Raw genomic sequence first — 22,236 nt, forward strand, 5'->3', positions numbered from 1 at the left:
GGCTTGATGGGAAAGAGCACATGCTCTGCCCATATTGCATTTCACTTTGGGTCAGCAATACAACATCCATGCCACTCTCCAGTCCAAAATCCTCTTGAGCTGAAAATGCCCTCACAAACCAACCAGACATCCAAAAATACCTGCCCCCACACTATTAAAATGTACCCATTTGTAAGGGACTGCAGAAGACTTTGTTACGGCCTAGCTAGGGAACTTCCGCTTTCTCGAGGCCGCCCGGTTACTGTAGGACATGGAGAACCAGCTATAACCAGCTTTAGGCCGGTTCTGTCTGCCCTGTATGGCCCTTTGCCAGTGTGCGGAAAGCCCCTGTTGGGAAGTACCTTATTATATATTCATGAGCTGCTTTTGTGTACTGCTTATTAGGGCTCACTGTTTACCCCTTCGTTGGACTCAGTCCCAGGCAAAGCTCCGGTGTGCTGGGTTCTCCGCCTCCGTGACAGCAACGCTTGGAGTCCCCGTTGCGGGTGTGTCACTAACCTTCAATAAAGCCAATAACTCGCTGCTTAGCTGCGTGTGGGGTCTCGTTTTTCAGAGTGCCTCTGCCAGCCTGCGGTGCTTCGAACACCTTGGCCCAGAACACCATTTTAGTTCAACATGTTTATGTACGAGGCAGAGGTACATGCTCCATGGAAGGCTACACACAGAGAACTTGGAAACTGATCTAGTATGGAATGAGTTCCCCACTTATTAAGGACTGCACAAGCAAGTTACACTGGCACTCCACCATCTATCTGCCCTGGCTAACAATAGGAGCCCCAGGGCAAATCAAGGGACTCATTTTAACCTGCTAGTATAAAGCCTAAAGACCAGAAAAGCAGTCTCTCTACAAGTGTGATACAATCACAACTGCAACGCAGCTGGAGTGGTGACTACCGCAATGAGTTCTCCATGAAGGCCCCTTGATTTTGGAACTCCTTTTCCTATCTTGGTTCTCCAGAGCCAGAATGTGTTAGCCCTCCAGGTACACCACAAAACTGCCCTTTTCACATGGGTCTGACGGGGAGGGAATAAGCTGGCGGATGTGAGGAGAGGGTTGAGTTGGGGGATTTGCATGGAAGTTTGAACAACGCATTAAGGATAAAATTTCTGTACTGAAAATTATTCCGTGTAAAGCACAAAAGTACAAGACTGGTGCTGAAAGTCTAAATAAAAGAAATGGATGCAGTGTGTAGAGTTCCATACACATAAGATTCAGCATTTTGGGGGCAATTTACAGTAAATTTCGTGTAAAGAAAAAGGTAGGTGAAATGCGTGGGAGAATGGGCTGAGTTCATAATACAGGAGACATTATTGGTCTCTGAAAAAATGTGAGTACTACCTAGCGTAGGGCTGGAGTTCAGATTAAAGGCTGTGTCAGACCTCCCAGTCACAGGGCTTGCGTTGCCCAGCTGTGAGCCCATGGCATGGAAAAGTGCGGCATAGGCCCTGATTCAGCGAAACACCTAAACCACATGTTTACATCCATCTCTGTTCCACAAGGCTTTTATGTACATACTTAAGTGCTTTGCTGAATCAAGGCCTTAATGGGAAGGAGGAAGAACACTGCACATGCTGAAAGGATGTGGTATGTGGGAATTAGAGCATCCAAATGGGATTAACCTAAAATCTAAGTCACTAAAAGGCCCCATGGCATATGCCCTATTGAAACTTTGGAAAACTTCTACTCAAATCAGTGAACCGCAAAAGTCACAGCAGCTATATTCTGCACAGACTAGGTAAACTAGTGACTACAGCAGTGCTTAAGGTTCCCATTAACCCGTGTGTGTGAGAAGGAACCATTTTCAGTTATTATTCACAACACTAAGATACTTGAAAATGACTGAACAAACAGGGCCTTTCCTTCTATCTTTTCTTCTTTTAACAGTTCCCCACCCCTGCTCCCACCCTTGAGTCTTTCAAGCTTTGATTTTTAGACCTCCTGAAAATGAAAAACTAATAGCACTGAGTCAGGCCAGAGATAATAGTTCAAAATACGTTATAATTGACCTCTTCTGGAACTCTTGGCAAATCATTCCATTTAGAAATCATTCTGTTCCTAGATCACATTCTGTTTGTGTTGTTTTTTATTTTTATGTGGCTACTAGGAACAGTTGAATGAAAAATAGGATGAAGGTTTCTCAGAAGTTCCTCTCCTGCTGTTCATTCCCCCATCTGAAGTCGATCTCCTGCTGTTCATTTCCCACCTGAAGTCAATTGTGACTAGAGCATCACAACCATCTGAGTTATGCTGTGCCAAACAAGCTAGTTATATCAAGATGGGGGGGAAGGGGAGATCAACAGCAGAGGCTGATGACCTAAGGAAAAAAGATCTTTCATATAAAATAGACTTTGTCGTAAAGAAAGGGAATAAAAACAGTCAATATTTTAACAGCTTCTCTCTTGGGACAGAGCTTAGTCTCTGCTTTGATGCCTCTTCACCATCTTTTTTGTTCTATGATCACATTGTTGGACGGTGCAATAGTGATTCAGGCGCACGCCCCCGCCCCAGTAACTAGTCATTGCAAAATGGTGGGATTTTTGACAATTCTCCCCCATGGGAGATTTGATATGCAGGCAGAATGGTCTATAAATAGAATGTTTCCCTAAAAGATTTCCATGAGGCAACATTGGGTGTTTTAGGCACTGCATCAAAACAGGGCACAATATATTACTAATCAAATATCCATAAAATTCTGGCCACAGAAGACAGTTATTACTCGTAGCCAGTCATTTGATAACTCAAGAAAACAGACCTCTGTAAAGTAAATTAAAATGCTGTACAACTGATTTACAAATACATCAATTGTTCAGTCTTATTCAGTGTCTTTACTAAAGTCATCCTGTCGGGCAGGATGTAACATTCAGAGAGATCAGATCTGGGGAAATGTCAGTCTGCCTTTGAGACAACACAAGTCAAACAAACATTCAGTTGCTAAGAAGAAGAGTAAGAAGCGAGGCTTAGCTTAGGCTTTTCAGGGCTGTGACCATCTCTCCTGATGTGTTTGAAAAGCACCTAGAAGATTGTGGGTGAAATCCACATTCTAAAAACAAACAAACAAACAATTTTGGATTAAATTAAGGAAAGATGGCCTACCTAGCTAAAAGGTTACTGGGTTAATTATTCAAATACATGGTTTTGCATACATCTCTGACATAGACAAAACTTGCACAAATGGCAACTTGCACAAATGAGATTAAGCTGCTGTGCTAGGTTTTTATTTATTGAAATGAGTGGAAGGCAAAAAGATCTTGGTCAGAGTAGCTGGCATTTTGTGGACCATTTCACAGTTAAAACAGAAGTCATTCTAATTGCATAGTTCAATCACAAATTCATACAATATCGCTGGAATGGAGGAAAAAAGTTGTATGAAATTAAAATTATAAAAATATATCCTATTAACAGAATTTGAATTCACAATGTACACGTATAAAGGGTACTGTCTGAGCTACACTAAATGTCACTAAACAGATGATAGGAGATGGTCCTGGCTGTATTTTATAAAACTAGGTTGGTTTCAGTGTAAAGTTACTTTTTGCTGGCACTCTATGATTACATTGTTACTTCTGGCTATCAAGGTGTCTGCCAGTGCCTACAGCTAATCCTCCAAGGCATTAAGCTTATATAACAGATTTATATTAGCATAAGCTTAGAAGCTTAACAGAAAGGAAATACAGTGACTTTATAAACCTGCCAGAAATATACACACACTATAGAATTACCATGTCTGCCCCCATAAAGTTTACCTTACTTCCCTCCCCACTCCATCCTGGGCTCCAGAAAAAAACAGGGTGCAGCCCATGGCAGATGCTTCTCCTGAATGTAGTTTTCACTTTTACAATTAAAAACAGAGGCCATAATTTTCCAAAGTGACAAGTGATTTTGGTTGGCTCCATTTTTGGGGTGTCTAACTTCCTAATTTGAGACACCCTAATGGGAGCCTGATTGTCAGAGAACAGGTACTTGGCATCTTTAAGGCATCTCAAGTTGCCTTAAAAATCTAGTCGCTAGTCACTTTTGAAAATCTTAGGACAAGTGTGAACCAACAGAGAGAGACAGAATATGTTATTTACTTAAAATTTAAGATATTAGCAGCAGCTATTCAAGGGTCCATCTGAACTTTTTCCGCAGTGCAGACTTAGCATTAAAGCAAATGTGGGCTGCTCCAAGCTTAGATCCCCACTGACTTGTTTTACACGGTGCTGCCATGCTAATCACTCATAATAACCCATTTGAGCAAGTGTAAAAACAAAAAGGTCTAAAAATTTTAACAAGACATTTTGAAATTGAATTAAGAAGATCAGTCACTTCGTGCTCTAGAAAGAAAGTTATTTTAAATGAAAATGCCTTGCTGTCCCTGGAAAATGCTATTTTCGAAGAGTTTACAGAGTGACTATATGAAAGCTGGACAGATTTACTGAATACACAAAGGAGCAGGTGAGAACCAAATTCTCTCTTGCCAACAGAGCTGCACACAATACAGTTTTACCATTCTGTAGCTGAGCTATTTATCTGATGACACACCAAAAAAGAAATGAACAAACTTATGAATCATAAAGTCATAGTAACTGCCGTGGATGACGCAATCCATGACTCACACTACTAAGATTACCAAGTTCCAAATTACACTACTTGCATCTTTTATGCGCTCCTTTGCTGCTAGTATAATTTGTAGTTACCACCAATTAAATGACAGCCATAAATGGAACTCCTAAAAGATAAAAATGAATCGTGATGTTCAACAAAATAGCAAATAAAACTGTCAAAAGATTAACTTTGAACTGTACCTCAGAGCAGTTATAAAGACTTCAAGGTATTAACAGAACAGATAGGTCTGCTGATGCTTTTTGACTAGAAAATGTTTTACCTTTCCAATAATTTGTTGAGTTCAGCAGTTTGGCTCTTCTGGCAGCAATAAAATGCAGATTCTCACCACAAAGTTCTTGTGAAGGGAAAAAGGATAACTCCTGGGAAATGAATGGCCATCGTAAGATAATCACACTTTCAGAGAGCAACATTTGGCTGCGCATTGAAAGCCTCTGTTATGAGTTGCTTAAAAATATGTTTCAGTGCATATTTCCCAATCTCACTATCAAAAGATATACCTCCCTTTTTAGGGGAACTTTTATAAAAATGGCAATACTGTACTAGGAAGGAATGAAAGGTATTCCAAACCCAACTATTGTGTACAGGTATCCAGAGTCTCCTCTGGTGCCACACAGCATCGCTCTCCCAAGCACTGGGTAAGGAGGCTATAAACAAAGGAGGTTTGAACTTTACAACCCCAATTTTTATTTTAAGATTAGTGGCTTCTATACTATAAGGTGTGTCATAACAAGTGCATAGCACCACACACCGTGCATATCCATCCCATGCTGAAAGCCCGGCTCTCCTGAACTCAGTTTACTATTTACCAACTAGGCCAGACAGCCATCTAAACAACGAATCAGAAATCCACTGATCATTTGTACATTTAACTTCTTCACCACAGTATTCGGTAGCTGCATTCCTGAGATATGAGACAAGCTAAGCAAATAGGGGCAGCTCAAAGTGATGGATAGCACCACTCATTTTGGTCTACGAACAGGGACATCTGATAGGACAACGTATATAATGAAATACTGAAATATAATGGGGTGAAGGAAAGACCAGTGGTATCACAACTATTGCACCAAGGGCTGCATTAGCAACTTGCCAGGAGCCCAAGAGTTGCATCTAATTTCTATATTCTCACACACAAGTAATGCCCACCTTCCCATATTTTATTGGGATCCTAAGTGAAAAAAATAGATATTTCACTTAACATTTCAATGTGAGCAATGCCATGGTGGTTTGGTTAACAGAATTCTGTAAGTACACAGTGCTTTAAAATGAGAGAGAGAAGTGGAGGTTACTTACTGTAACTGGAAGTTCTTTGAGATGCGTGGTCCCTATCTGTATTCCACACATAGGTAGGCAAGTTTGCCATGTGCCCACGTCCAGAAGTTCTTCAAGCAGCGTCTTTGGCCTGCACATGTGCAGTGGCTCTCCACATGCTCTCAACTGAGGATATCAAAGGCAGCACAGGCTGACACCTCTCCAGTTTCTCTTCTTACCACAAATCCAACAGGATCCAAAGCAGAGGGGATGGAGGGTGGGTAGTGGAATACAGAAATCACATATCTCAAAAAACCTCCAATTACAGTAAGTAACCTCCACTTCTTCAAGTGCTGGTCCCTATGTGTATTCCACATGTGGGTGACTGGCAAGCAGTGTTCAGACTAGAGACAGATGCAAGGAAGCTGGCAGCAAAGATGCTTGCACTACTGCCAACCCCACCACTTTATCTGCAGCCATGGCATGAACAAGGGAATTGAACAGCATGAATGTGTGGCTCGAACTCCAGAGGCTACTGTATAGATTTCCTGCTGTGGAAGGTCTGATAGGGATGCCATGGAGGCAGCTTGTACTTGCATGGAGCGAGATGTGACACTCCCAGAGGGAGGCATGTTTGCTAGCTTGTAGCACTCTAATATGCATTCTGAAACCCACTTAGAAATTCTCTGGGAGACTATGGCTTGCCCATGTGACCACTCTGTTATGGCAATAAAGAGTTTCTGTGATTTCCTAATAGGTTTGGTTCTTTGCAGGTAGAATGCCAGGGCATGCTGGATGTCCAGGAAGTCTCTTGTCTTCAGAAGAAGCGTGCGGTTTGGGGAAAAATACAGTTTGAAGTGTATCACTTGATTGATGTAGAACTCGGAAATAATGTTGGGGAGAAATCTGGAGAGTAGTCGAAGAGAAACCTTTTCTTTGTGAAACACTGTATAAGGAGGGTGATAGCTACTAACACCGCCACCTTCATGGCCAGATGGGCCATGGTACAAATTGTCATGGGTTCAAAAGGTAGACTAGTGAGCTTGGACAGGATAAGGTTAAGGTCCCATTAAGGGGTAGGTTTAAGCACTGGTGGGAAGGTCCCAATCAGGCCTTCATGAATTGTACTGTGGCTGGGTGAGTAAAGACAGCTCCCTTTCACTGAAAGGAGGAAGTCACTAATTGCTGCTAAATGTTTGGCTGGATAGAAGGTTCTAGTAGTCTCTTTTTCTATTCTGGTTAAGGATTACCTGAACAGGGGCTGACCATGTTCTATTTCTGATGCCCAACCAAAAAACAGGCCATGACATGGTGTAAACCCGGATTGGGATGCTTGGTCCCCCCAATCTTGGGCTAGGAGATCTGAGAACAGGCAGATCCTGATTGGTGGATGGGCAGATATTGCTAGAAATTGCTTGAACCAAAACTGGGCTGGGGGGAGCTAGGAGAATAGTGTTGACTCTGTCATGACATATCTTCCCTGCGACCTGTGGAAATAGAAATGGGAGGAAAGGCATATCTTGGGCTGTTCGTCCAAGACATCAGCGGAGCATCATCTTGGGAGTCATAACCCATGGCTCCCCTGGAGCAAGATAGAGGAAGCTCTCTTTTCATTTGGGATGCAAAGAGATCCCATAGCAGAGTACCCCATCGTGTAAATATCTCGCTCACAAACATGTTGTGAATCTCCCACTTGTGGTCTATCAAGAAGCTTCTGCTTAACTCGTCTGCCAGGGAATTGTCCATACCAGGAAGATATCCGGCTTGTGTATCAATGTGGTTTCTGATGCACCAGTTCCAAAGTCTAACAGCTTCCTGGCAGAGAGGATGAGAGCTTGCTCCTCCCTGTATGCTTACATAGACCATTGTGGTCATATTGTCTGACATTATGTGAATATGGAACAAGCATATCAGACAAAGGAAGGCCTTGCACACAAGGTGGACCATCCTCAGTTCCAGTAAGTTTATACGTAGTCTGGCGTCTCGCAGGGGTCCAAGTATCCTGAGCAGTGTGATTGTCCAGGTGAGCACCCCACCCCAGAACGGAGGCACCCGTCACAATGATGGCCCTGAGGGTACAAGGGGCAAAGGGAACTCCTACTATGACCTTTCCTGGTTGAGCCACTAAGTTATAAGAGTGACAACTTTGATAGGAATGACCACCCTGGAGCTGATATGGTACTTGTTTGTTTGATAGGTCAAATGGAGCCAAGCCTGCAGGCACCATAAGTGGATTCTGGCAAAAAGAGTTATACAGGTGCACATGGCCACGTGGCCTAACAGTGAGAAGCACTTATGCACTGTGGTTCGTGGTCTGCAAGTGATGTGTGACATCAGGGTGCTCAGTGGATGAGGAGAAGATGCTCTCACAGAAGTCAAGTCCAACCTTCACCCTACACAGTTTATTGACTGTGTGGGTAACAAAATGGACTTTTCTTCATTTATGCAAATACCTAGTGCAGTTAAAAGTTGTATGAGAAACCTTGTTGCTGACCTGACCTCCTGACAAGATCAGGCTCCCAGGAGCCAATCATGCAGGTATGGGAATACCATCTAACCACAGTGTCTCATCTAAGCTGCTACCATGGAGAAAACCTTTGTAAATAGTCTGGGTGCTGTAACCAGCCCAAAGGGAAGGACTTGAAACTGGAAGTGTTCCTGGCCTACCATAAAACACAGGAACTTCCTGTATGACGGGTGAATATCCACATGGAAATATGAGTCCTTCATAGCAAGAGCCATGAACTACATCCCTTCTTGAAGAGAGGGGATTACACATGCCAGCATAATCATCTGGAAATTCAGTTTTCAATTAGAGATGTTGAGTTGCCAAAGGTCCAGGATAGGTCTCCACCCTCTGCTTTTTGGGGGAACTAGGAAATATGGGGAGTAGAATTCTCTCCCATGGTAATGAGGTGGGACACACTCTTGTAAGAAGGATTCTGCTTCCCTTTGAAGAATTACCTCATGAGAGTGGTCCCCAAAGGGGACCAGGAAGGGGGTTTGTGAGGTGGGAACAGGAGAAACTCTGTGGAGTATCCTTGGTGGATTATCCACAGTGATCTTGTTCCAGCTGTAGCCAAAGAATACAAGACTGCCCCCAAAGGTAACAGGGGACGAGGTGGTTGGCATCAGTGGTGGTACCTGGGACTCCACCATGTCAAAAGTGGCTCTTGGCTAGTGGTTGTGTGAGAGTAGAGGCTTGAGAGTAAAGAGGACTCAGAAGCAAGGCTGAATCGTCTTACATTTGTGTGGCGGCTCAGCTGTGTGCTGGTACTAAGGTGCATAAGAAGGGGATGGCCTTGGTTTATTGGGCTGCCTCTGGTGTTTTATCTTGAGGTCAGAGAAATCCCCAGGGAATGCAGAGTCAATCTTGAGTGTTTTAGTGAGTGCAGGGACTTGTCCATTTCCTCATTAAAGAGATTCGACTGACTATTCCAGCTAGGAGTCCCTTCTCATGACTAGACCAGTGGCCAAACTTCTGGAAGCCATGTCTACCACACATCCACTGCAGCCTAAAGGGCTACCTTTGCCACTAATTTCTTCATATTAATCACTGAGAGGCCACATGCATTATGAAACACAGACTTGAGTCTCCTACACAACTGTTGACTTTTAATTTGAAATAAGTTATAAAAGAAAAGATCTGTTTGCAAATATAAGCACTTTCAGAGAAGCTTGCTTAAACAGCCGTCTCATGCAACTCTGGATATCTATAAATTGGCAGGCATGTATTTGGGGAAATTCATCATGTTTCCTTCATGACACTTGGATCAAAGCATTGTAGAGCAATCTGTTCTTGCAAAACAATCCCATAGTTTCTCCTCCTATTCTACAAATTGGACGCAGCAATAACAGGTTTTAATTCTTCTCAGATGATACCGTTGTTTTAAGTATTTAACTACGAAGGAAAAATGGTTTAGCTACAGAATTTCTTTCAGTTTCCCCATTTCAGATATTTGATCATGAGCAAACCAAAGAGAACAGCTACAGAATCACTTTGATGTACTGAAGCATCCTGTATCATTGACATCACAAATGAATGCAACCAGAATTTACAAATATCTTGAACAAGGAGTCTTGGACAGACTAGTGTGAAGTGAACATCAATTTGCCTCCAGAATTTGCCCCCAAGCATCAATTTGCCTCCAAACACAAGAACTGTTTCTAAACTCCTCCACATTATATTCCTCTGTCCACCTTCCCAAAGACGATTGCAAGACCCAGAAAAAGAGACAAACTGGAGATATATATCTGGCTTACACTTCCTGACTGTGTGTGAGAGCCAATGTCATAGCTATAACTAGGGCCCTACCAAATTCACAATCCATTTTGGTCAATTTCAGAGTCATAGGATTTTAAATATAATGCATTTCATGATTTCAGCTACTTAAATCTGAAATTTCAGTGTTGTAATTGTAGGGGTCCTGACCCAAAAAGGAGTTGTGGGTGGTTGAAAGGTTATTGTAGGGGAAGTTGTGGTACTGCTACCATTACTTTTCTGCTGCTGCTGGCAGTGGCACTGCCTTTAGAGCTGGACAGCTGGAGAGTAGCAGCTGCTAGCTGGGAGCCCAGCTCTGAAGGCAGCGCAGAAGGGTGGCAATACTGCAACACTCCTAAAATAACCTTGTTACCCCCGTGCAACTCCCTTTTGGGTCAGGACCCCCAATTTCAGAAACACTGGTCTCCCCCATGAAATCTGTATAGTATGGGGTAAAAGCACACAAAAGAACAGATTTCACGGGGGAGACCAGATCTCATGATCCGTGATGCGTTTTTCATGGCCATGAATTTGGTAGGGCCCTAGCTATAAGTCAAGTAGTAATCCCCCAGAATTGCCCTGTACCCTTCTCCTGTCTCTAGCAATACATCAGTATCACTCTACAGGTATATACCCACCAAATAATTCATAGTGTCAGATATACCATGGCAAGATACTGTAAGAGAACCCATATTCTGTCTTCATCTGTTGGCGTGTCAGTTCTTGGACATAGCAAACACAACCATTTTGATTGTCTGAATTTAAAAATTTTTAGGAGAAGAAAACCTCTTCAAATAGCTTTGACAATACTCAAATTCTTTAACTAAAGCTACACTCACATTTATTACAAGAAAGAAAAAAAACAGGAAAGACCTGAATCTCCAGCTCCCTAAGAAAACAGTAAAAATGAGTAAAACAAGATCTTGTGAAAGTAACTTTTTAATTCCGTATCAGTTAAACTGTATGGACTATGAAGACAAGATATGTAACAACAAACAATACGACCACCACTGTCTGGCTCTTATATAGCACTTTTTCTCCATAGATCTCAAAGCACTTTACAAGGCAAAGCAGTATCATTATCTCCATTTTACAGATGGGGAAACCAAGGCACAAAGAGATGAAGTGATTTCCCAAAATCACCCAGCAGACCACAAGCTGAGCTGCGCATAGAAGCCATTCTCCTGTGTTCCAGTCCAGTGCTCTATACACTAGATGATGCTGCACAAGTACCTACTTATGGGCTTCATTTTTTAAAATACATCTTACTCAGATTCTTACTATGTTAAATTATAGTGCGTTATACATAGTGTAGCAATTCAATTAGAAGTTGACTGTGCAACTCACTTGGAATAATTTTTTCCCCCATATATATTACATTTCTTTCCTTAATATAGTTAATGTCTATGTCCTTACTGGTGAATCTGGATGCCTGAATAATCATACTAAAAACCCAAAACATCACAGTAGCTTCATACTCAAACGACAGGTAGGAGAATACAATATTCCAGATATCTGAGATTGCATCTGAATTTCTTTTTTTAAACGAATTGCTAACAAGATTCTGTTCTGGTTCTATTTCAGATCTGATTCTATTGCTGAGTGGTCACTGGGGATTAGCAGATAGGTACTTTATTCTGGAGGTTGCTATGATGAGCTCCAGAATCTATGATTTCACATAGAAAATAAAGTCAGTAATTAAACCAGCCCCTCCCCCGCACATACACAAAAAAAGAAGAAAACAAAAGGAGAAAACAAGAGCAATAATACTCTCCCATAAACTAAGTTCCACTTAGCCAAGATGGCACAAATGAAATGCCACTCTCACTAGATTGTGTAAAAAGTTCTAATATGATTATGCACACCGGTGAGCTTATTAGGCATAGCCCTTTCTTGATCGGGTAAAAATGTTAAGGCAGGTGTCATCAGGTGCTGCTGTTACACAGTCTACCATTCTTCTTAATGTGCAAGCAAATGTTCAGTCTTGGGAAGACATGCTATGTATTACTTTTTGTTATGCAAGGTTCTCTGTAGAGGGAACTGAGCAAGCAGCAGAAGACTCTGCTCTCTGCCTAGGTCTCACGGAAGTCAATTGTTGAGGCAGAACTTTTCTGAGAACAGGCCATTGGTGACAGGATGAGATTTCTGAAAGAAAATATTACCAGCATGTTGTTTGTAGCTACCGCTGTTCCAGGATTGGTATATGTGTTTAAATAAAACAAGGCACATTTAGAATATACTCAGACTCCACATCATTGGCTTCTCCCTCACTGTGATGCAGACCCAACAACAGCTTCCACAATAAGTCGTGATATTCTTACAAGTACCACTCCTCATGGTGCCAGAATGAGATGTTATGCACAGTAGATTGATAATACCATCCAGCCTCTACTCTCTTACATGCTTTGTTCATCAGTGAACTAGTTAATGACATTTAAATTATCATTAGGCATTGATGCTAACTTTCATTAAAACGAACAGGAACAGATTCCCTTTTTTCAGACCTTTGTTTCAGGCTAGCTGCAAACTCCATCACCACTACATTGGTCACACTTGGTTCACATTTTGAAGGTTTTCTTCACAACCACAAGGCCTAACAAATTTTTTATTCAAGATGCAAGCTTTAGATTGTAAATTCTTTGAGGCATAGACCATCTTTTGGTTCATGTTTGTACAGCACCTCACACAAGGGGGTCCTTCTTCATGATTGGGGCTCCTAGGTGAACCATAGTGTAAGCAATAATAAGATTACAGTTTAGATTCTAGGGCACAAGAAAACATGTTGGAGGAGTTGTGTATATTATACCTCCCCAACCTGAACTCTAAACGCAGTATCTAAAGTAAAACCCAAATATTAGGTTAGCTCTCTAGATGATGCTTACTGCTGCATGTATTTAAAACATACCCCTGAATTAATAAATGCTTTATTCAACAATATGAAAGTACTGTTTTTAAAATGTTGTATATTTGGTTGTTTTACTCTAATGATAATACACATTTTAATATACTATGCATCTGTGACTTTTTTGTAATCAAAATTAATTTGTCAACCCTAAACAATTTTAAAACCAAAACCACTTTACAAAGATTTTGCTATCACTGATTTTTATTATAGATACAAATATCTGAAAATCAGTGTCCTCTAATCAGAAAAATAGGACAACATTTTAATCAAATATTCTGTAACAAAACAAAGTCAAAGTCAAATATCAATTAAAGCTGAAATATCACCTCCGGCAAAACATTCTTTAACGTTACAGAAGCAATTCCAAGACTGCATCTTAAGTCTAGTATTGACTGTATCATTGTACCTGAAACTTCCGAGTCTTTCCCCAAAACAAAAACACAACACTGTACATTCTTCAAATGGTAATGGCCAATTCTGTTAAAAGTTCCCCTACACACACGCTGTCCAAGAGCAATATCACCAGTCAAGAGCAACACCCTGTGGCCAGATATATTCTTACACGAATTATGTCTCTCGCCCTTCTTCTTTTCCATTGCTGCTCCCTCCTTCCCATTTCAGTCTCCAAATACGCCACTGAATGAAAGAGTGACTCAGCAGTGGCTTCAATAAACATGCAAGTCAGGAGTGACTTCTTGCACTCCAGTAATTATAAATAGACTTGTTCCAAATTTTGCATAAAATTGAGTTTTATTCTTTTGTTCATTCAAACAACCCTCCCCTCCCACCATGGTGAGAATCTGCAGTCTTCAAAATATATTTAGACAAACATTCAGAAATCTTATTTATGTTTGAAAGATACTAAATGATTTCCTATAAAAAACACGCCCACGCTCCCCCTTCCCCCGCTTTTATAAACAAACAAGCAGAATACAAGGCATAGTATTTTATTTGGCCAGCCAGGTGGCATGGTGGCAGCACTGCAAAGATGAGACAGACACAATATCCTCGGCCTTTTGCCAACTCATTCAGAGGAGCTCAAACATACCTTGCTTGGATTCTGGGGAGGGAAAATAGGTTTGATAGCTCTCTCCACTTAGTACATTCTGCTGACCAATTCTCAAGGCACCACAGGTGGTTTTTGTCTTGGAGGCAGCTGCTGTTGGAATATCTGCTTGGCTATCTGACAAAACACATCACTGGCCCCTCAGTAAGAGAAGCAGTCATCTATTTTAACAGGAATATCTTGGAAGGGAGCAGAGCAGGAGAAAGAGGGAGAGGACAGTGGCATGAAAAGGAGTCATGATTTCACACGTCTGATCTCCTGGTATCTGGCTAACAGCTCTACCACCGGTAGATAACATCCCCTCGAAAGGTCCTCAGAATGGTCAAAGTGAAAAAGCAAAGCGTTGACAAACTTTAGAGCATTTCTCTTTGCTATTGCCTCAATTAGCATCATCATGCTCTTAACTTCAAACAGTTATTCAAAGAGTTATTCAGCAACATACTTTTTTAAAAGAAATCCCAACGAAGGGACCACACCTGTAATTACACAAAAATGGTTAGGCTTACCAAACCCTTTTATATTTTGAATATTTGAGTGTAGGACAACTACCTTCAGATCCCATGCAAGTTTTTATTTTTTTTTAGAACTCAAACAAAATAAAAATAACTGAAGCAAACGGCTGGCGAGTCCTCTGGCCTACTGAGAAAGGTCTATCTCCTCATTGTCATCTGTCTTGTTGTCAGAACTGATAATGTCCTCGCCTTTTTCCTCTGTCTTTTCACATTCAAGTTCTTCACCAGGTTCATTCTGCGGTGGAGCTGGGATCACATCCGGGAACAAGAAACAGTCATCATTCAGCACCTGCTCAGCCGTCATTCTGTTACTGCAGATCAGATTCAAGAGTAGAGATTTAACCTTATTATCCTAAGAGAAAACAAAAGGGAAGAGGGAGGGGAAAGCGAGTGAAAAGAGTTACTTAGCAGGAGAAACACACAGGCCTCCAACTCCATAAATGTCCATTAACAAATCAAATATTTCCTCAATGCTTCTTCCAAGTACTTGGAGCCCAGAGATATTACACATGCAAAAAACAGTGCTAACCTAATATAATTCCAATATTGAACACATTAAACAGAGGTGGTACTTGTTAACAACTTGACAAAAACAAGCACCGTTAACCTTTTAACGCTCGTGAATCTCACACTCGGGCAATTTCTTCAGTAACATGTCATGGCCCACAGTGCCAGTTCCCACAGCCATTATAAATGGATGATTTCTACTGTTTTTATTTGCCATCATCGGGGAAATCCTGAACACCAGTAGGGCAATTAAAAGGTCAATTAAAACTGTCTTGTGTCCTCCACTACATTCATTTTAGTTACTGTAATTTTTGTCATGTTCAAGATTTACTTTTCCACTTGTTAGTCCCAACTCTGACAGATAAAGAAAAAATGGAAAGTAAACCAACAGCGGCTAAATTTATCATCAGCCCTTCATTTATACCTTAGACTATTTGGACTCTACAGTCCAAAGCTTAACACATTAAAAGTTGCTGAGGAATAGAACAGAGTCCTAGGTTTGAGGAAGTTATCGTCTCTGGCTTGCTGAGTGATGGCATAGTAAGTTGCAAAGGTGCAGACTAAAGACCACATTGTTGCTCCACAGATATCTTGGATAGGAACCTGTGCCACAAATACACCTGAAGACGCTTGGGCCCTTGTGGAATGTGCCATCAGGATCAGAGCAGGGACTTTCAGCAGGTCGCAGCACATGCAGATACAAGAAGCGATCCACAATGAAATTCTCTGGGTTGAGACTGGGAGGCCTTTCATCCTGTCTGCCACCACCACGAAAAACTGAGTAGTTTCCTGAATGATTGAGTCCTTTCTATGTGAAAGGCAAGTGCCCACCTGACATCCAACGAATGGAGCCTTTCTGGCTGTTAGCATGCGGCTTTGGGTAGAAGAACGGGAAAAAAATGTCCTGACTGTTGTGGAATTGCAACACCACCTTTGGGAGAAAGGCTAGGTGAGGGCGCATTTGGACCTTATCCTTGAAGAAGACCATGTATGGAGAATCTGACATAAGAGCACTGATTTCCAAAACCCTTCTGGCCTAGGTGATGGCCACCAGAGCACGTTGCCAAGGGCTCCAGTGGGGGATCCTTGAGTCTTGACAGCATCAGGTTAAGGTTCCAGGGCAGGATCAGCTGTCACCTGTCACAGGTATCCCTCGAGAAAGCAACTACCAGAGTGAGTTTGCAAAGATGAACCTGCTCTCCCATGGGTGAAAAGCCGAGATTGCTGCCAGGTGGACTCTAATTGAAGACATTGGTAGCCCTTGCTGCTTCAGGTGTAGCAAGTAGTCCAGAATACACAGTACTGATGATCGCATGAGCGAGACCCCTTTCTGGCCAGACTGAGAACCTTTTCCACTTCGCCAGGTATGTGACCCAAAGGGATGGTTTTCCGCTCCCTAGAAAAACCTCTTGAACCGGTGCTGGTGAGGCCAAGCTGCACACTCTGTCTCTCAGAGAAGCCAGTGCACTTGTTACCAAAGTAGAGGTGCTCAGTGCCAAGATGGCTTGGCTCAGCTCTGAGGGGTGGAGAACTGCTTCCATAATGAGGAATTTAAATCTCTGGTCTTTGTCCTTGAAGATAGTGTTTGAACCCTTTACAAATCCTACAGCAGTCCCGTAGGTGGGCCTCCCCCAAGCACTTAGGGCAGCTAGAAGGGGGATCAGTAATGGGCATGGGCTTATGGTAAAACACACATAGTTTAAACCCCAGGCACCAAGGCATGTCCCGGTACCGGGGTAACCACATTTACCGGAGTTCTAATCTAATAACTACTAAGTAACACTAAATTGTAAATTCTAGTTACTATAACTAACTATATACAGGAAAAAAAGAAAATCAACTGAGGAGAGTACTTGCGTGAATGCAAGGACGAGCAGAACTTCATGGGCGGTAAGAAGAAACTCAGGGGGCAGCAACTCGACAGGACACTATATACCAGCACTATGAGAGTGCAACTCCAGGGGGCAGTAGAGCTGACCCACCGGATACCACAGGGGAAAACTTTCCAGCAGCGGTGCACACACCTTCATTAGAATAGACATGAGCAAGCACTCGAAGTTTTTTTACTGAAATTCTTGTAATCCAAGAGCAGCATGGATGACTTTCCCCCTGGACTCAGATGCCTCATGTACAAAACACGGAAGGGATGAATCTCAAACTGCCAATGATAATATACCGATTGGAACCATATTGCCTGGTGCATTCTAATTTATTCACTGATGAAAGGAAATCTTGCTCTCTAACAGCTAAAAACTATAAAAGGAAATTATACATTACTATTCTCAACAAGGATTCTTAATTGGTTTTGGGTAGAAAAAGCATTTCTTCACATCTCCAAATGTATTTAAACTATTGGATCAGAGGAAAAACAAACAAAGTTTGGCAAGCTGGAATCACCCATTTGAGTCTGGATGCACGTAATTCAGAGTAAATTTGATAAAATTAGTATTTTATTACAGCAGATATCATATGACAGCTACTGTTGACCCAGATGATGTTACTGTTGATCTCCTGAGGATTTTGTTATTTCTGTTTTCCTGAAAAATTAAGGTTTTTCTGTACGCCTTAAGTAGCAAGAGAGAAGTTAATTTTTTTCAGTATTTAAGGATTAAACAGTGTTACAGGTTTTAGAGAGGCTGGGATGATTCTCCACTGCCTTGCACTCTCGATAGTCATGTATATCTGTGCAAAGTGAGTGCAACCTGATACAGAATCAGAATTCTCCACTCATATCTGTGGTAGCGTTTTTCCATAGATGCAAGTATTATGCAAGGTGCATGATAGTGGATAATCATGCCTGCTATGTGTTGAACTGCAGACAGATTTCTTTATCCTGCTATGTTAGCCTTCCTGACATTGGGTGTTAGGTGTTTCAGCAAACTCCCATCTCAAAGAGACTGTCTCCTCTAGCATAACAATGTGCTGAAATATACACTGGGCAAATGGTTCTGGGTAAACTTTGGGTTTTGTTTTGCTTTTTAAATCCTTGGGCAGTCAGAACTGATATTTTCATGGGAAGTAATCAATTTTGTTTTTGTCTTACAATATTGTTTTCACAACAGCCTAATCGCTTTACCTTGTAATAAATCTGTACAGCTTTCACACATGATATGCTAAACTTGTTAGTTTAAAGGATGGCTTCTCAGCCAAAGTGAAGTTTTTATTATTATTCCCCAGTTAATGTTTCACATCTGTAATAAACGCTGTATTGCTAGATGACAGTCACTTTTGTACGTGAAACTTTTTTTTTTTTTTTTTTACTTTTACTAAAGCTGTGACAACAGCAAACAGGCTATTGTGAATTAGGCACAGTACTTTGCTGGGAGGATGTTGAAAACTTAGGTAAAAACAAGTATATGGGGAAACAAATGCATAGGAAAGAGCGGAAACAGAGGGACAGAAGGAAGGAGATCAATGAAGTCTTAAATGAAATAGGGCCAAGCTATTTCATAGACCACCTCTTCAATTCTGGTTTGCAGTTTTTCAAATAGATAGTAACGGTTTGTTAAAATTGACATTACCAATAAAATAGTTGAATTCCTGTTTATGGCTAATATTAATAAAATATTAATTTAATATTGATTTAAATTAGTGTGCGTTTGATAGTGACAGCTAAATTACATGGTGAAGGGCACAGAATAAATTTTTGTAATAGCAATAAACATTTTTAAAAGATTAGGCAATTTCCATTAGAAGTATGGGGTAATCCTTCAGCATTAACATGAGAACATACTTCTTAGAGCAGTCAGGAAGCACTAAAGCCAACATTTTCAAATGTAGGTGTTCAGCACCTCTGAAAAAATCAGATCCTTATTTAGGTGCATAATTTAAGGCATCCACATTTGAAAATTTTGCCCTAAACCTGTATGTATGTAAACTAGCTTTATTAGATTAACACACTTGAGGCAAGTGTTTTACTTCTCGTGGAGAACAGGGTCAAATATGAAGAGAACTTCAGCCTCTTCCACCTTTTCAATAATGATTCCATTTGTGTATGCTATTGAGAATTCTTACAGCCAAATTGTCAATTAAACATTTTATAAACATGGCATTTTAATCAAACATTTAATAAAACCAGCTAAACAGCACTGGCCTATATTCTGTATGTCTCACTCAACTGCCAAATAAGGAAGTTCACATACCATATTAAGTCCATCCACTTCAGGGGTTCCATTTTCCTTAATTTTAAATTCTTGGTCTCCAACACACAGCTGCAAGTTAAAAATACAATCCCTGCATATATTCAAATGTGACTGTGTATTGTTCAGAGAAAAAAATTTAGAGTTTCATATCTAAAACATGCTATGCTAATATCTCACCTCTAGTTTTACAGAGGGGTAAACACTGGTCAAGGAGATCTTTTTTTCCAGATGAAGTGGGAATACTAGCTTTGGAATTAAAAGTCTCTGAAAATCTTAAGTACAGACTCATAGTACTGGAAAACCCACACGGGGGCTTCCAAGCCACCTACATTATCTGTAAAGATATAACAACCACTAGAAATTTTACTTTTAGTATCAAAAGTACATAAAGCCATCAGAGGCTCCAAGGAAAGCTGAGCAGAGCCTTTTAAAAATGAGATTCAAACTCCAGAGTCCTGGATCTGGTTGTATATGTACTACTAGAAGAAGCCTTACTAGTATATTGTAAGATGATTAGCCCTGTCTGCCACCCCTCAGTCACACATATATCCTACCCATAAGAGCAATAAGATTCTTGTCATGACTGCCTTGTAAAGACCCCTGAAAGATTTTCATTTCGTCTTCATTTCCTGCTTCATTTCTCTGGACTGGATTTCTAACAAGGAAGCTTTAAACAAGGACTGATGACGCCCAATCTTATTAGAGAGTGACTTCTGCAAGCCAGTAGTTTATTCCATTACTGCTGTGATCCTGATCTATGAACAGTGAAAATCACTTGTATGTCTATGATCCTTTAACTATTCAATAACTATCTTCTTTTCCTTCTTTTTTATATTATTAGTTATTTTATATTATTAGTGTTTAGCTACTAAAGGGTTGGTATCAGCGTAATTATTGAGTAAGATCTGAGTTATATATTGACTTGACTATGTGGCTGATCCCTTGGAATAGGAAAGGCCCTATATCTGATAAAACTGGTTTTCAATAACCACTCATCATGAATTCCAGCATCTGGGTGGTTAGCCAAGGGCTGGAATGCCTATGGAGTCTGCATTTTTAACCTCTTGTTAACCAGTGTGGTGATACAGAAGTTCACTTTTGTTATTGGCTTGTGTCACGGCTGATTCCCCACTCTGGCACTTCGAGCGCAGAAGGTGGGGGCCCGCAAGGATTTTTAAAAATTAATACTGGCCACTGCAGGCTTGTATTAAACTCCCAAGGTTACAGCTTTTTTCTGACCTTGGCTTGGTAAACACTGCCACCACCCAAATGCAAAACCCCTTTTTTTGGAACCCAGGAAGGCACACTTCGGAATTCCTTCCTGTGGGGTACCCTCAAGCCCTTTCACACACACCCCTCTGGGAAAGAGCTGAGAAAGAAAACAAAGGAAATTAGCTGTTGCCACCAGCTAATTAAACAGCATATGCAGAAACCTCTTAGGACACCAAAAATCCAATTCTGTTCTTAAAAAATATAAATTTTATTAAAAACAAAAAGAAAGAAAATATATTTGGAACTCAGGCTTTTGATAGATTTTAAAACAGCAATTCCAAAAATTAAGCTGAACCTATTTTGGGTACTTAAAGGTTACAAGCAAATAAAAGCATCTGGGGTTAGCACAGAGGAGTCCACTAGCCATAAGAAACAAACAGAAATAAACCTAATCGCGTCTTTCTAAACTTTCCTGATCTACTTACACATTTGGGGGTTCCAAATAAGTAGTTCTAGGTATGATCTGATGATCTACGATCATACCTGGCTTCAAGCTTCTCATAGTATAACTGCTCCCTGTTCCCCTCTTTCCCGGAGAACCACAACAGAGACAAGGGGGAAGGTTCCCCCCCCCATTTTAAAAAGTTCTAGCCTTCCCATTGGCTCTTTTGGTCAAGTGTCCACTCCCTTTCCTTTGCCTGGGGGACTTTATTAACCCTTTACAGGTAAAGCAAGCAGAGAACAGCCACCAAGAGGGACTTTATAGCTAACTGGGGGGCTGGGTGTCTATAAAAGGGAGCTAACCCCCCGACCCCTTCATTTATCACAGCTTGGTATAATCTAATGATAGAATAACCATCAGTTTGGGATGAGTCTGCCCTATTTCTCAGAAGTCTGTCCTGAATGTAGTATTCTCAGCTGTGATCCAGTGAGTTATAGTGACACTACCATACCAATTTGAATTACAAGGGGGCAATGGTATGATTAGATGTGTATTAATCAACCTGAAATTTGGGCAGGAAACAGATAGCTGTACCTATGGAACTGATGAGATTTCAGAGGGCTGCTATTGTCACATCATATTACAAACCTTTCTTTATGCAGAGCCAGCCTTCACCAGCCAGTTCTGCACCTCTTTATTCACCTTTCCTTCTCCTCCCATATTGGCCACTTTTTCCTGCCTCTTTCCAGGGTCACTGGTACAGCTGCAACTGTTAACCATGTTACAATCTGTCTGCCACTCCTCAGCACACACACACACACACACACACACACACACACACACACACCTTTTTGCTTCACCCTGCCAGCCACCACTAACTCCCGCACCCACTAGGAACTCCCTAGCTGATTTTTCCTACAGCTATGAACAACATATTTAAGTGATTAGGGAGTAGAAGGGTTTCTTTTCTTGTGAAAAGTACCAGGGGATTTCCCTCCCCTATATACACTCCCGGTAGTTATGCAGGCCAAGGACACAGAATTTACAATTCACCAGGAAGAAACATCGCCAGTACCAAATTGTTCTTTAACAACATTCCAGTGGCCACTGGCATTGCTTAGCAGTCAATGCTGGATAAAGGCACAGTAGATGTTACCCCTCCATTTTTAACTCCATCAATGACCCTCTTTCCACAATACTGAGAAATAGGGGCAACACCTGCTTACGTCAGTGATGAATTTAGGATTGAACTTGTTTTGGCCTAAAGCTTGTGTTGCATTCTTTTCATTTCTTCTAAGAATGGTGTGTTTTGTATACAAAATTCACATTACTCCC

General features: G+C 41.2%; 1 protein-coding gene across 5 annotated transcripts in view; it reads right to left on the reverse strand.

Moving 5' to 3' along the window:
- Positions 1-13,340: 13,340 nt before the first annotated feature.
- Positions 13,341-22,236, reverse strand: part of STK31 (serine/threonine kinase 31) — an 85,638-nt gene continuing 76,742 nt past the window's right edge. For all 5 annotated transcript variants that reach the window (XM_074945774.1, XM_074945775.1, XM_074945777.1 and 2 more), the window contains 2 exons: positions 19,248-19,316; positions 13,341-14,950 (listed from right to left, as the gene is read on the reverse strand). In XM_074945774.1, coding sequence (XP_074801875.1) covers positions 14,723-14,950; positions 19,248-19,316 — 297 coding nt within the window. In that variant the 3' untranslated portion in view covers positions 13,341-14,722. The remainder of the gene's footprint in view (positions 14,951-19,247; positions 19,317-22,236) is intronic.

The sequence above is a fragment of the Natator depressus genome, chromosome 2, assembly GCF_965152275.1.
Source record: "Natator depressus isolate rNatDep1 chromosome 2, rNatDep2.hap1, whole genome shotgun sequence".
In the NCBI taxonomy this organism is placed as follows: domain Eukaryota; kingdom Metazoa; phylum Chordata; order Testudines; family Cheloniidae; genus Natator; species Natator depressus.